Raw genomic sequence first — 16,024 nt, 5'->3', positions numbered from 1 at the left:
TTGTGTTTGTCTGCAGAACACAAACTAACCTGGGTGATAACAGGGTTTCCTCAAACAGGCTGCCTGATAATAATAATCAATAATAAAAAAGCCTTGGAAACTGTGTTAAATTTAGAATTATAACGCAGATATCCCCAGTTTTATAATCTGATTGGACGAGTTATGTTAAAAACTATAAAATACTCTAGAAATATAAAATGAATGATGGGCGCCGAGTGGACGAACTCCCGCTCATGCAGCTTTGCCATCAAGCTGCCGGCGCTCAGAGGAAGCAAAATTGGCCCTGCTCCCTCCGGGTGGGTACAGTAGATGGCGCTCTCTCCCCACATCACTTCTAGGGTGATAGCCACAACACAGGGCGCCTGTGGGCTGATGTATCAGAACCGAGTCAACAGCAGTTCAAAAAGAAGCGGTGGTTGGCTTCACACGTATCGGAGGAAGCATGTTAATCTTCACCCTCCTGATGTGTTGGGGCATTACTAGTGATAGGGGGAGTCCTGGGAAATTATCAAAAAAAAAAAAAAGAAATATAAAATGAATGAACTCTTCATGCTTCCAGTCTGCACCAACAAGCCAAGAAGTTCATTGTTGGAATGAAATTAAACCTTTGATTGACCTAATGATGATGTATGTAAGCGATTACAATATTAGCGTTTATTGGGGAAAATTGTATCGCAGATTATAAATTCACCGGATTATAAGGTGCACTATCAATAAATGTCTATTTTTTTTGGTCTATTTTCATACATAAGGTGCGCTGGATTATAAGGCACATTATGCGAAACTAGTAAGGAAAACGGGTGTTGCCATGTTTTCCTTCTAATTCAGCAGGTCTCACGCATGGGTGGTGGTGGGGGGATAAAGCTAGGCTAAGCTAAGTAAACTAAACTGTAATTCTTAAACATTAAAACACCTTCTTTTAAAGTCAAACGAGTGTTAGATTGTAATCTACACAGATTTCTACCCTGAAAACCTCCTGTTTTATTTGGGTGAGTAAAGTGCTCCTGTTTATTTACACAAAGCTTAGATTTCCAGATTTCCACTAAGGATGGGTGCAGCAGCATTAGTATTAGCATTACCCCAATAGCGCTACACTAAGGAATCCTTAGTGTTTCGGTAAGCCAGGGCGATATCAGCTAGCAGTTCATCTCACATAGCTTGTTTTAACACAGTAAATGGGCAGATTACAGAACGATATACTCAACTCTGAATGGCGAAAGAGCTGGTGCTTAGCGCAGTTAGCAGCTAATGCTAATACTGCTACAGCCTTGGTACTGAGGAACTAAACTGAAACCCCTTTTTATAACGCTGTATAGTGTGGAGTGGCTTTACTGCTCCTTAATACCTGACTGGTAAAGTTCATACATATTTGCCCCCTACAGATTTATTTTCTTTGTGCTTTTTTATCATACTTAATTTGTTCAGATTATCAAACAAACTTAAATATCAGACAAAGATAACCTGAGTAAATATAAAAAGCACTTTTTAAATATTAATTTAATTTATTAAGGGAAAAAAACTATCCAAACCATCCTGGCTCTATGTGAAAAAGTATCACTCCAGCTGGAAAGAATTCCACTCTGTCTGATAATGATGGTACATGTTGCCTCTGCTTGAGGTATAGATGTCTGAAATGCTGAAGTACCACTTTATAAACGTGCCCCCTGGCTGTTTGTGAAACTCTGCTCCACAAGTAATGGCCTAAATTGGTCACTCAGTGAAAAACTGCTCCTGAAACAGCAGCTGAAGTGTCCAAATGAAGCACCACCACCTTTAAAAGGCACAAAATGGCCAATAATGACAGCCGTGCTACGGACTGAAGCTGCCACCCTTTTTCTGTAGTAAAAGAGTTTGATAGATTGCTGTGATCAAAAGTCTAGAAAGACTCAAACTGTCATTTTCCACTGTTTTGATTTTTTGCAATGAAATAACTCCAAAAACCCTAACAGTTCTACTTATGTACTGTACACTCAATGAGGAAAAAAAAAAACTGATGCAAAATCTATATTTCAGGCTGATATGTAAATATTTACAGGTGTATTCTAATAAAAGATGCTCATTGCTATCTTATGCCCTGCGAACAAAGTATTTTCACACCCTCTGCATGTCTCATTTAAATAGCAACGGTGCTTGTAAATATATATATATATATATATATATATATATATATATATATATATATATATATATATATATATACACACCGATGGGCCTTGAAATGATGTGTACTCTGGTCAATTTCAGTGCACCACTGACGTACATACATACAACCTAGAAAGAAACCACCAGTCTGACGTTTATTGCTATGTTGGCATTGAATTGTGAACCCAGGCGCATTCCCAACGCACATACATGGTCACACAGCAGTGCACAAACCCATAGCGAGTGCCTGTTGGCAGCTATGCAAACCTTTGCATCAACAATAAACAGAATAAGCGAGTGTGAACAAGCAGATCAATTTCCTCTACTGAGAAAAGTTCAAAATCAGAGCACATCTGACTCTTAAAGGGATGGACAAGTGATGCTCTGATTGGTTTATTGCATGCTACGCCCAAAACATACAGTACCTATTAATTTAGCAAATTAGTCAATGCCTTTTGCACGTTTTGAGCCATGCAAGGTGTACTTTTCCTGATGTTAGGATAGCAAAGACACACTGACACACCCTAAATCAAGCTCCACAGTGCACAGTTGATGACTTACCTATCAGGTTACTTAGAGGTTACTTTTAGGAAGTGCACCTCCTCTTGGTGAAAGATTGAAAGATTGAAAGATCTACTAGACATGCCTCTACAATACCCTCAAACTCATTTTGACAAGACTTTTACAGACTTTGAGAGAGGTCACGTAGCACATAATTGGATTTAGAGCCATTGTAAACAACCAGAGACTGTAAAAAAAAGATGGACGCCGTGTCGCCGTTCCCATTCATTCAATGAAAATGAAGCCAAAATCTTCCGCCATGTTGGCGATCCTGAAACCCGAGTCTGTAGAGCGCAGTAGAGACCAGAGGAGGGAGAAAGACTGTGGAGAGACAGCCTACTCATTTAAATAACCCCGCCCCTGAGGGCTGCCTCGAGGTCACAGGCTGCAGAGCGGAGCGGAGCTGACGGTCTGTTATTGGTCTCGCCCATAACCAGCCCTTTTACAATAACCACACATTTTTGAATAGAGCTGGATAACGTTTTAAAAAACGAGTTCTGTGGGGATATAAATATTTAACAATATAAGCAGAGTTTACACTAGCTGCTGCATTTAAATAAAGGAGGTAGAATTACAGTATATTAGAAAAAAGCGTGATTGAAAGTTGTCTGTTTTGCCATTGAAACCTATGGGGATGGGTGGGGTTACACAGCTTTCTGCAACCGAACAGCAGGGGGCGCCCGACCTGTGGTGGCTTCACTTTTGAGAGACGATGCTCTGTCCAGCTATACACAGTCTATGTATACAACAGTCAGTCACCCCTAATAGTGATAAGAGGGACAATAACAGTACATTCTTACTTTACATTCTTGCCCTGCTAGGTCGCCAGATTTAGCAACAATTCAGCATTTATAGGACCAGATGGGATGCCATGATTGACAGCCTACGAGTGTAGAGCAGGATCTACAGGCCCAGCTGCAGCAACATCTGTAGGTAAATGAGCTGCAGGATCCCATACAGAACCTGTAAACCTCCATACTCAACCATACAGTATCCCATCTTGAATCCAGCCTATAGAAGCTCCAACAGGGTACTATTAGAGCCTCCTTTTAATACTGTTCAGTTTTTCCCAATAAACATATCCTTTACGTCTATTATAGTACAAATTTACAGTCCATATATCTCTGGAAAAATAAGATGTGATGAGTTTCTTTGATTTTACCAAATTGAAAACCTCTGGAATGTAATCAAGAGGAAGATGGATGATGACAAGCCATCAAACCACCAAACTGAACTGCTTGAAGTTTTGCACCAGGAGTAAAGGCATAACGTTATCCAAAAGCAGTGTGTAAGACTGGTGGAGGAGAACATGATGCCAAGATGCATGAAAACTGTGAATAAAAAATATTGATTTCTGAACTCTTAAAACTTTAGGAATATGAACTGTATAGTTTCATTCCATTCCAACAATCAAATTCCTGGTGCATTATTATATTTTTACAATATATATATATATATTTTTGTGAACAAGGCCAAAGGTCGTGCTAAAACATGTGCATATATATATATATATATATATATATATATATATATAGATAGATATACATACAGTAAGAGGAAACTCAGTCTGGCTGCTTTAATAAAAACTCAGCTGCTCCTTTATCTCTATTTTTTATGAATACCCTTTACGTAAGTTCGTCTTTGAAAAGCCATATGACTAATTTGTCTCGTCAGAGAACGCTTTGTTTATTTTTTATATATATTTCCACACTCTTCCACACTCTATTGCTTATTCTACTTAACGAGAGCCGTAACCATAGCAACAAACAATTTGATGATGTCATAAGGGGTCACTTCCTGCGTGCATGAAATAATGATGAGGATCAATATAACATGACTTCTCTTACAGCTCTAATAATGCCTGCCTGCTCTGACCTGGGCTCTGCTTATTGTGAGTTTATGTACACTGGCTCTATAAGAAGCAACAGGGAATCAAAAATTCATTCATTCTGAGCAGGAGAGAAATCTGTAGACCACAACTGCAGAGTAGAGGATGGAATACTGATATATAACATTTTTGGACTGAAAACTTACGCAAAGACATGAATGAATGATTATATGTAGCTCAACCTGTACAGCGCCTTTCTAGAAAGCCAAGGACGCTTTACAATTTACATGTTTTACACACAAACACATTACACATCAACACTCAGCCACACACTGGTGAGAAGCAGCAGCCAATAGCGCACAGCGTACTCTCAACCGGAAACCACCGTCCACCTGGAGGACCTCATCGGGAACTACAGCATTGAACCAGGGACTTGAACCAAAGACCCCAATGCTGGGAGGCGAACGTGCTGACCACTAAGCCACCGATACTTGATCAGCATTAAATGTACAGCAATGCCAGTTTTAACCAATAAATTAAACTGATAATGGTCTAATGCATAACCTTTACTACAGGATAATCCGGCCAATCCTGAATGACAAGATTATCCTGTAGTGTGGGTATCAATCTTAATATTATGAGTATGAGTGGATCAGATACATCAGTGCTGCTGGTGTTTTTAAACACCTCAGTGTCACTGCTGTAATGGATGTTTCCCCCAACAGTGTCCTGTAGGCAGCATCCTGTCCTGGGCACTAAGAAGGACATGAAGGAGCAACTAGGCCTGTCACGATAAGTGATTTCTTAATGGGTGATATATACTAATATATATATTGATTTTACCAAATTTTACCAAAACCTCTGGAATATAATCAAGAGAAGGAAGGATGATCACAAGCCATGAAAACAAATTGAACTGCTTGAATTTTTGCACCAGGAGTAAAGCAGCATAAAGTTATCCAAAAGCAGTGTGTAAGACTGGTGGAGGAGAACATGATGCCAAGATGCATGAAAACTGTGATTAAAAACCACCAGGGTTATTCCACCAAATATTGGTTTCTGAACTCTTAAAACTTAAAACTTTTTTTTCTTTGCATTATTTGAGGTCTAAAAGGTCTGCCTTTGTCATTTTCTGCAAATAAATGCTCTAAATGACAATATTTGTATTTGGAATTTGGGATAAATGTTGTCCGTAGTTTTAGAATAAAACATTAATTTTCATTGTACTCAAACATAAACCTATAAATAGCAAAATCAGAGAAACTGATTCAGAGGGGCAAAACCTGTAAAGCTAAAATAAGCTAAAACTATAATTCTTTAAAAAAAAAGTATATATAATATTTTTAAAGTTAAACAAACCCTGGATGTTAATCTACACAGATTTCTCTCCTGAAAACTGTTTATTGGGTGAGTATAGCACTTTAGTTTATTTACAGTAAGCTTAGATTTCCAGATTTTCACTAAGGCTGGGGGCAGCAGCATTAGTATTAGCAGCTAGCTGCTAGTGCTATCCACCGTTAGCGGCTAATGCTGTCCAACAGCGCTACACTGAGGAACCCTAAATGTTCAGGTAAGCCAGGGCAATATTAGCTAGCAGTTCAGATCTTCCCATGTAGCTTGTTTTAACATGGTAAACACGCAGACTACAGTCCAATATACTCGTCTGTGAATGGCAAAAGAGGTAGCGCTTAGCGTGGTTAGCAGGTAATGCTAATACTGCTTTAGTTTCAGTGCTGGAGAGCTATTAAACAGAAACTCCTGTATAACTCTGATCTTCAGCAGAGTGGCTTTACTGCTCCTTAATACCTGACTGGTAGAAATCATACAAAAGACACACTGACTGGTGATTTTTGGAAAAATTTAAGGATTTTATGTGTGGGTTATAGTGCGAAAAAATATGGTATATTAGATCAGTAGATGTTGGAATACTTAATAAATCTATAAATATTGTATATGGTCGCTGTCCAATGAAAAACACTTATCTCTAAAACAGCAAGTTTACAGAAGAGACAAAAAAACCTTGTAAACTTTCAATGGAAAAAAAAAATGTAAAATGAGTTTATTTTAGGTGATTTTGAAGAGTTTCTATTGGTCCGTTCATCAAAAAGTTTTGTCACAGTGTAAGAGACAAGAGAGTTTGTCTGTATTGTCTGTAAAAATCGACAAAAACGGAGATAAGTGGTTTTTTATAGACAGCGACGATATGGTTGCAGTTGATGCTACCTCCCTAAAATGAGATTTTGCAGGGTGGGATATCTGCTTTACTAAATGTAATAGAGAAAAACTGGGCCGGCGACGCCTTCAAATCTTTTTTTTTTTTTAATCATCAGCAAAGCATTCTTTCTAAAAGCTGACAAAACATTTAGCGTCTCGGGGGAATCCGAATATATTCCCTCTGTTTTATCTGCCTTAGTTCTATTTTAACCCGCTGGCATTACCATCCACTGTGACTGATCCTGGGAGATAGACTGTCAGTGTGTCAGAGCCTGGCTTTTAGAAAGCCCAGCTTTGCAATTGACCTTGTCACAATTTAATGCATCTACCGACAGCCGGGCTTTTCACGGCGAGACCCCGGCTTGATCTTTTGAAAAGTACCTGTCACAAAACAAAGCCACCATCAGCTGATAAGGAGCCCTTTAAACAAAGACTTTATTTCAACACTGCGAAGCCGACCAGCCATTAACGGCGGTAAACGACACGGCCTGGAATCATTTAATTATATATCTCCAAATTATATCTGTCAAAATATTTTAACCACAATACCAAAATGACAAAAAGATTATTTTCCCCTAAAAACGTCTCTTCAATATTTTCTGCAACAATAAAACCTCAGTGTTAACAGGTTAACTCTATTTTTTTTTTTTTTTTCAAAGCAACCTATTTTAACCAGTCCTGTGATAATCCATCAGATCCATAGAGGGTCCAATCGCATGCCACACATTTTTTTTAATCAGGGATTGGTCTGTTAATGCAGTTGGCTACAGCATAGCATCTGTGTCTTTATTACAAGCTCTTGTGATGGCAGCAGCAGCAGTACTGTATATGGACGAGCATTGTCCTGCTGGAATAGCGAACCAGAGTGTGCATTCAGAAAATGTAGTGCCACTGGTTGCACCACCTCATTAACTTCATTAAAGTAACTTTGGACTGTCTAAGTAACGTAAGAGAACAGTATTCCGTACACAGTTTTGGTATTTTCCGCATTTGAGTGGATATTACGAAAATACCCAAGTTCAAATAGGCTGTAGTGATTGGATAAACTACGGAATATCTGCCTAGCAACCAAAATAAATTTTGATTGGTTACTTTTGGACCAATAGTTTAAAAAAAAACCCCAAAAAACTGACCTCAGTCCTGTCACCATTGTGCATCAGTATTCCGTACACCTGCCAACAAGCAGGCAACGGTGTTCCGGACACCTCAGATTTCCACTGGTTGTGGCTGTATTTTGCAAAACTTCACCACCTTTTAACATATGAGCTTAAACTGACATGGAAGCTTAGTTAAGTGTTTGTCAAATGGATTTAAAAAGTTGTCCATGAATGGAAAAAATTAAATTAAACATTTTGTGCTGAAGCTGTCCATGAGTGATAAAGTGGAGCTGGAGTTTTTTTAGCTCGTTTTTAAAGTAAGTTATAAACTATGATTATTAATTACTTGATCAAATATTACAACAGATGCTGTTAGTTGGATGTTTAACGTTGCTTTTTGGGTGAAATGTGATGTTAAAAGTGGATAAAACCTTACGTGAACTAGTCGATAAAGTTTTCCCCACCCCCCACCTAGCCTCAGCATTGTTAACCCTTCCCCACCCACCCGTTTTCGGGCGATGCAGGCAGTTCCTCCCTACCTACCGGGATTTCAAGAGAAAACACAACGTGGATGGTCACTGACCTGTTTTGATGGAAAGAGGAATGATTGATAATGAGCCCAGACTATATTTCACACATAACAGTAGTTTATAAAAGTAGTTTATTGTTTAAATCACGGGAAAAGGTTGACTGTACAGAATACTGAAGTGTAAGATATACCGTTAACTTACGTTACTTGTAATAAAGATGATCAGAAGGTGTTCTGGCTTGTGTACAGTTGTGCATCCCACACTAACACCAGGCCTTCAGTAGACGCAATATGTGCAAACGAACCGATGACCTTGAGCATGGTACCAAGACAAAAGCAGGACTCATTCCTAAAGATAACCCTCTGCCATTCCTACTTTTAGTCCGTGACTGTTCGGCACAATTATCCACCAAGTTTCAATACTGCTAGTTGATTCTTTTTGGTTGGACCTAACTTTTTGACAATGATTGTAATTAAAACAAAGTACAAGTCAAAACAACAGGCTTGCCATCGGCTACCGGAGCCCTGAGAGAGCACAATTGCTCTTGCTCTCTCTCTGGGTGGGTACAGTAGATGGCGCTCTTTCTTTCCCCTCATCACTCCCAGGGTGATGTGGATCAGCACAAGGCTGCGTCTGTGAGCTGATGTATCAGAAGCGAGTCGCTGAGCGTTAGCGCTGTGATGCTACTCAGTAATGCTGCATCAGCAGCAGTTCAAAAAGAGGCGGAGTCTGACTTCATATGTATCGGAGGAAGCATGTGCTAGTCTTCACCCTCCTGGTGTGTTGGGACATCGCTTGGGATAGAGGGAGTCCTAGTAAGTGGGTTGGGTAATTGGCCGTGTAAATTGGGGAGAAAATTAGGAAAAAAAGTAAAGTTTGGTGGAGGGGGGATCATTATTATTATGGTGCGAGTTATTTTTCAGGAGTTGGTCTCTGACTGTATTTCCAGTGCAAAGAACTGTTAATGGTTCAGCATAACAAGACATTTGCTCCAACCTGACTCTGCACTAGTGCACAAAGCAATGATCTGACCTTATATTCTGAGTCCTGACCTCAACCCGATAGAACACCTAGACCAGGGGTCCCCAATTACATTTAACATTTTACAAGGGCCACATTTAGCCAACAACACAAAAGCAAGGGCCAGTGCATTAGTCGCATAATGTTAGCTAATTAGGCAGATAGTACAATAGCTATTTGTTTGCTGTTTTAGTGGATGTCATTAATTAGGTATATGAACTGCAGCTGCGTGTATTTTACTCACCATTCAATGAGAGAAGTGACAGCCTGAAGTTGGGGTGGTGCTCTGTAGTGGCAATGCGAAAACATTGCTCTAGGTGTGCACTGGAAAGTCTGTTTCTGTCCTGGCTTTTGATAATGTTCATTAAAGGGAATGATGACTCACAGATATGGGTGGAGGGAAATAATATAAGAAGTAGTATTGCAATCTGTCTTGGCTGCCTGAACTGGGGAATCATGTTGATCCAGAATTCAGTCACACTAACATCCTTGTGCTGCTCTATAAGCAAATCTGATTTTAACATTTCCAATATCTCGATCTGAGAGATGCTTCATTCAGAGACGGAAACAGTCTTTCCATCAGCCAGTAGGTAGCTTGGCCGCTGATGGCGAGAGGGTACTGACTGCAGCCTACGGGAAGGCAGAGTTGGGCGTTCAGCGCGTCCAGTCCCGCCCACCTTGTCCGCGTCATGTCTTAGTTCGGCCTCTGAACGGAAGTAACCAAAAGAACAGGGCTTTTAGCGGTTGTATTTTATTCAGACTTTTTATTGGACGTCCATCTCTGCCTTCCCGCACGTGACGCGGACAAAGTGGGCGAGACTGGACGCGCTGGACATCCAACCCCGCCTCCCCGCAGGCTGCAGTCAGTACTACTTGGCCGTTGGCTGCACTGCTCTGCTTGCGTGTTTTAGCCGCCAGAAAGTTAAACACGCATGCGTAGGCGTTTGGTGGCGGGCCGACAGTTTGCTCCTCCAATAGGGCCGCCTATTGGGGAACCCTGACCTAGACTGTGAGCCAAGCATTCACTTCCAATGTCATTGTCTGACCTCACCAATGCGCTTCTGGAACAATCGTCAAACATTCTCATAAACACACTCCTCAACCTTGTGAAAATCCTAATATAGCAGATCCTTTACATCAACAATCCTAGGACACCCATGACCCTGTTTCCAGTTCATTACCATAATAGTTAATTTACATTTATTCAGTGCAAGGCCCTTTCATTAATGGGAATGCAGTTTAAAATGACCTGTTTAAAAACACAATATTTATTTATCTATGATTGTAATGCTGCTCTCATTCAATAATGGAGGAAACATATTCAAGCATTTCATGCAGCCCACTCAGAGAACATCTTCCCAGAGAACATTTTCCATTTAATCTGGTAATTGAAGGGATGGCAGAAAATGAAGTAAATTTTGTTCCAGAGTGCCAGCGCACTGCTGCTATTTCCATGTGTCCAACCCATCAGTGCAGCTGCATAGACAGCAGTGTTCACACATGGTAGATACATTAAATATGTACATATTTCTGAAGAAATAACAATCCCATCACAACTGGCTTTCAGAAAAAGAGAGCTTTCAGTTTATAGTCTGAGAATTTTAGATAATGGTGTTACTACACATTCACACTGAAAAAAATGCATCTAGCTGCAGATGGTGTCATCTCAGGCGACTCTGTTTGTGGCGTGCTCGCATCACTCTCCCATACAGCTTCTCCTTGTGCAAAGTGCGCTGTATTGTTGACCAATGCACAGTGACACCATCTGCAGCAAGATGATGCTGCAGCTCTTTGGAGGTGGTCTGTGGATTGTCCTTGACTGTTCTCACCATTCTTCTTCTCTGCCTTTCTGATATTTTTCTTGGCCTGCCACTTCTGGGCTTAAGAAGAACTGTCCCTGTGGTCTTCCATTTCCTTACTACGTTCCTCACAGTGGAAACTGACAGGTTAAATCTCTGAGACAACTTTTTGTATCCTTCCCCTGAACAACTATGTTGAACAATCTTTGTTTTTAGATCATTTGAGAGTTGTTTTGATGAGCCCATGATGCCACTCTTCAGAGGAGATTCAAATAGGTGAACAACTTGCAATTGGCCACCTTAAATACCTTTTCTCATGATTTGATACACCTGGCTATGAAGTTCAAAGCTCAATGAGGTTACCAAACCAATTTTGTGCTTCAGTAAGTCAGTAAAAAGTAGTTAGGAGTATTCAAATCAATAAAATGATAAGGGTGCCCATACTTTTGCACGGGTCAAATTTTGGTTTAATGCATATTGCACATTTTCTGTTAGTACAATAAACCTCATTTCAATCCTGAAATATTACTGTGTCCATCAGTTATTAGATATATCAAACTGAAATGGCGGTTTCAAACACCCAAATATTTACAACTATAAATTATTAAGATTAATAGGGGTGCCCAAACTTGTTCATATGACTGTATAGTGTTTTAAGGTGCCCTCATGTCTATGCTACCTTCTGTCTTTCTGATTTCTTTCTGATCAAACCCAAATGTTTTCAGTCTACAGTGGAAATAAATGGATCAGCCTCACTGTTCCAATACTTTTGGAGGGACTATTTCTATATCAAAGAAAAATTTGACTGGTCAAGGGTTTCTTATTAATATTACAAAGGGCAATACGCAATATTTTGTGTATCTCTCTCGTATGTGGACATGTTTGTTTGTCCTGGGGAAGATGCAGGCATGTGCCTCTCATTGCAGATAAATGACCCTGGGTTTGGAAGCTCCCTGAGATTACTTTCAGAGACTCAAAGGCCTGATAAGAGAAATCCTCATCAAACAGCATCTGCAAATCAAACTAATACACCCGGCTGCATTTGATCCTGTTCCTGCGCCGAGTCTGCAGGAGGACATGGGGGCTCCATATGCCCTGGAGGAGCTGGATCTCTCTGAACCCCGTCTTTTCATTTTTTATATCTCAATTTCCCTAGAACAAAGTCTATTGTAACATTTCTGCGTCTTTGAACTGCAGTCGGCATGTACATTTTGGATGCCGAATTTGGGAAAACTAAAATTAAATGTGAATATGGATGAACATTAAACAGGGCTTCTAAAACTAAAATTGTACAGTTTTAAAATTCTCTAAATAATAAAAAAAAAAATACCCTATCAAATATTATAAAGGAAGAATAGCTGGCAAACGGCTACAATCTCAAAATGTTATGTAATATTATATATAATATTTTCCAGATACTACATCTTTTGGTACCACTTTAAAATAAGACTAAAGGGTTTATAAATGGTTTACAGTTTATTAGTTTATTAATGGTTACTAATTAGGTTGTAAATGCCTTAAAAATAATTAATAATCAGTTATAACACATACGTAGAAAGGGCAACAATGACCTGTTGTTTGCCAAATAGTGAACCCACAGCCATCTATATTGTTGCCCTTTCTACGTATGTGTTATAACTGATTATTAATGATTTTTAAGGAATTTACAACCTAATTAGTAACCATTAATAAACTACTTGTAAACCGTTTATAAATGCTTTATAAAGGTAGTCTTATTTTAAAGTGGTACCCATCTTTTATATTAACTCTCACTGCAATGCAACATTTTTGCCACTGGAAAATATACTTTCACACTGAAAGCTAAAATAAGTGTTTTAAATGTATTTTTTTTTTCTTTTTTTCTGATCCAAACAAATATGGGAAAAAATGATTGTTATTTTTGGAATTTATTTGCTATTTCTTTGCACTTTATTATAAACTTTGACATGAAACAGATATAGAGTACACATGTTTTTAAAGCTATATATGTATTCTGTTGTTTTAGCAGACATTTTCATTTAAATAAAAAGGAAGAAAGAATGTTTTATATTTTAGATTCTTCAAAGTAGCACCTCTTGTTTAGATGACGATTTTGCACATCTTGCACAAGATTTAAGAGTTCAGACATCAATATTAGGTGGAATAACCATGGTTTTTAGTCGCAGTCCTCCACCAGTCTTACACACTGCTTTTGAATGACTTTCTGCCACTTCTGGTTTGATTTGATGGCTTGTTGTCATCCATCTTCCTCTTGATTATATTCCAGAGGTTTTCAATTTGGTAAAATCAAAGGAATTCATCATTTCTTAAAGGGTCTCTTATTTTGAAGTCAAAACTTTTAAAAGTGAAAAAACTATGTTAGATTTTCATAGAACATCATCCATCAGTAAAGTTACTTATGGGTTAATCACCTTTACTAGTGTTACCTAAAATATTACCATATGACATGATACATTCAGAGAAAAATGGTCTGGACTGTTTTGAACATAGTCATATGAAAAAGTTTGGGCACCCCTATTGATCTTAATCATTTTTAGTTCTAAATATTTGGGTGTTTGCAACAGCCATTTCAGTTTGATATATCTAATAACTGATGGACACAGTAATATTTCAGGATTGAAATGAGGTTTATTGTACTAACAGAAAATGTGCAATATGCATTAAACCAAAATTTGACCGGTGCAAAAGTATGGGCACCCTTATCATTTTATTGATTTGAATACTCCTAACTACTTTTTACTGAAGCACAAAATTGGTTTGGTAACCTCATTGAGCTTTGAACTTCATAGCCAGGTGTATCCAATCATGAGAAAAGGTATTTAAGGTGGCCAATTGCAAGTTGTTCTCCTATTTGAATCTCCTCTGAAGAGTGGCATCATGGGCTCATCAAAACAACTCTCAAATGATCTAAAAACAAAGATTGTTCAACATAGTTGTTCAGGGGAAGGATACAAAAAGTTGTCTCAGAGATTTAACCTGTCAGTTTCCACTGTGAGGAACATAGTAAGGAAATGGAAGACCACAGGGACAGTTCTTGTTAAGCCCAGAAGTGGCAGGCCAAGAAAAATATCAGAAAGGCAGAGAAGAAGAATGGTGAGAACAGTCAAGGACAATCCACAGACCACCTCCAAAGAGCTGCAGCATCATCTTGCAGATGGTGTCACTGTGCATCGGTCAACAATACAGCGCACTTTGCACAAGGAGAAGCTGTATGGGAGAGTGATGTGAAAGAAGCCATTTCTGCAAGCACGCCACAAACAGAGTCGCCTGAGGTGAGAAAAAGCACAATAAACCTCATTTCAATCCTGAAATATTACTGTGTCCATCAGTTATTAGATATATCAAACTGAAATGGCTGTTGCAAACACCCAAATATTTACAACTAAAAATGATTAAGATTAATAGGGGTGCACAAACTTTTTCATATGACTGTATACACTACTTCTGCATGTGCAGCTTAGTAAACATGACCAGGAGCTTTTACTGTGAATAGAGTCCACATACCTGTGATGTCTGGTTTCTGTGGCATGACGAACTGGAAATACGTGGGTTCTGAAAGGCCTTTAACGTTGCGGGCCGTGATCTCCACGTTATAGCGCGTGTTCCACTGCAGCGGCTGCAGGACAGTGAAGTCATTCATACCTGGAACCAGTTTAGTCATCCACTGCTCCTCCTTATCCTGAAGAACAAACATTAATAAATACAGTGATACATTATTATTATTATTATTTTAATATAAAAAAATGAATGACTAGAATATTATTACTTGACGGGCCCTGTTTTATTGACCTAAACGCAAGCCGTCTTTGCTGCCGTAATGACAAGAAAAGTACACCTTGCGCAGTGCAGTTTTATAAAAGTGCAGATATGAACTCTTTTCAAGTCCACATAAAATTGTCAGACTATTAAAAAAAAGTAATATATATATATATATATATATATATATATATATATATATATATATATATATATATATATATATATATATATATTCCAAAATACATTTTTCTGTATTCCTTAACTGTATTAATAATTATTCCAGGTACATGTTTGCATAATGTAGGGATATTTAGAAACCAAAATTGGTTGATATGGCACTTTCAATGTTTCATGCTGAAACACTGTCCTGTGTCATTTTGTGCCATTTCTTTTGTTCTGCTTTCCCTTTTTTTCCACACCTGTTTGTGGGGTATTTTTTCCACCCATTCCCCAGTCTTCTTGGAGCAATATATAATGGATATATATATATATATATATATATATATATATATATATATATATAAACTCCTTACTACGACCACCAGGTACCGGAACAGTTTTTTTCCCACAGCCGTTATACTACTGAACGCCGCCTCTTAATTTCTGATCTGAACAATAACGACAGACTGTACTTCAACACACACCAGAAACACACACATACACTCTACACTAATTACCAGCTCTTTTTCCGTTATATATTCTGCTTACTATTGTGTATATATATATATATATATATATATATATATATATATATATATATTTATAATTACATAGCTACAACATTCAATGCAAAGTTATACAGGGTTAGACTGTAAACTCAATCATTTTTTTAAGTACAGTAAGTGTCGTCTTAGAGGTGTGTTTGGGGTCATTATCATGCTGGAACACTGTCCTGTGACATTTTGTGCCATTTCCTTTGTTCTGTTTCCTGCCTTTTTTCCACACCTGTTGTGGAGTATTTTTCCCACCCATTCCCCAGTCTTCTTGGAGCAATATATAATGGATATATATATATATATATATATATATATATATATATATATATATATATATATATATATATATATATATATA

The 16,024-nt window shown here is 38.3% G+C and overlaps 1 protein-coding gene across 2 annotated transcripts in view; it reads right to left on the bottom strand.

Moving 5' to 3' along the window:
• LOC103027145 (neural cell adhesion molecule 2) overlaps window positions 1-16,024 on the bottom strand; it is a 564,336-nt gene that overhangs the window by 24,446 nt on the left and 523,866 nt on the right. For both annotated transcript variants that reach the window (XM_022674973.2, XM_022674975.2), the window contains exon 15: window positions 14,696-14,870. In XM_022674973.2, the coding sequence (XP_022530694.2) occupies window positions 14,696-14,870 (175 nt within the window). The remainder of the gene's footprint in view (window positions 1-14,695; window positions 14,871-16,024) is intronic.

The sequence above is a fragment of the Astyanax mexicanus genome, chromosome 21 (assembly GCF_023375975.1).
Source record: "Astyanax mexicanus isolate ESR-SI-001 chromosome 21, AstMex3_surface, whole genome shotgun sequence".
Classification (NCBI taxonomy): domain Eukaryota; kingdom Metazoa; phylum Chordata; class Actinopteri; order Characiformes; family Acestrorhamphidae; genus Astyanax; species Astyanax mexicanus.
The sequence above is the reverse complement of the archived record's forward strand: the minus strand, read 5'-3'. Positions and strand labels throughout refer to the sequence as shown.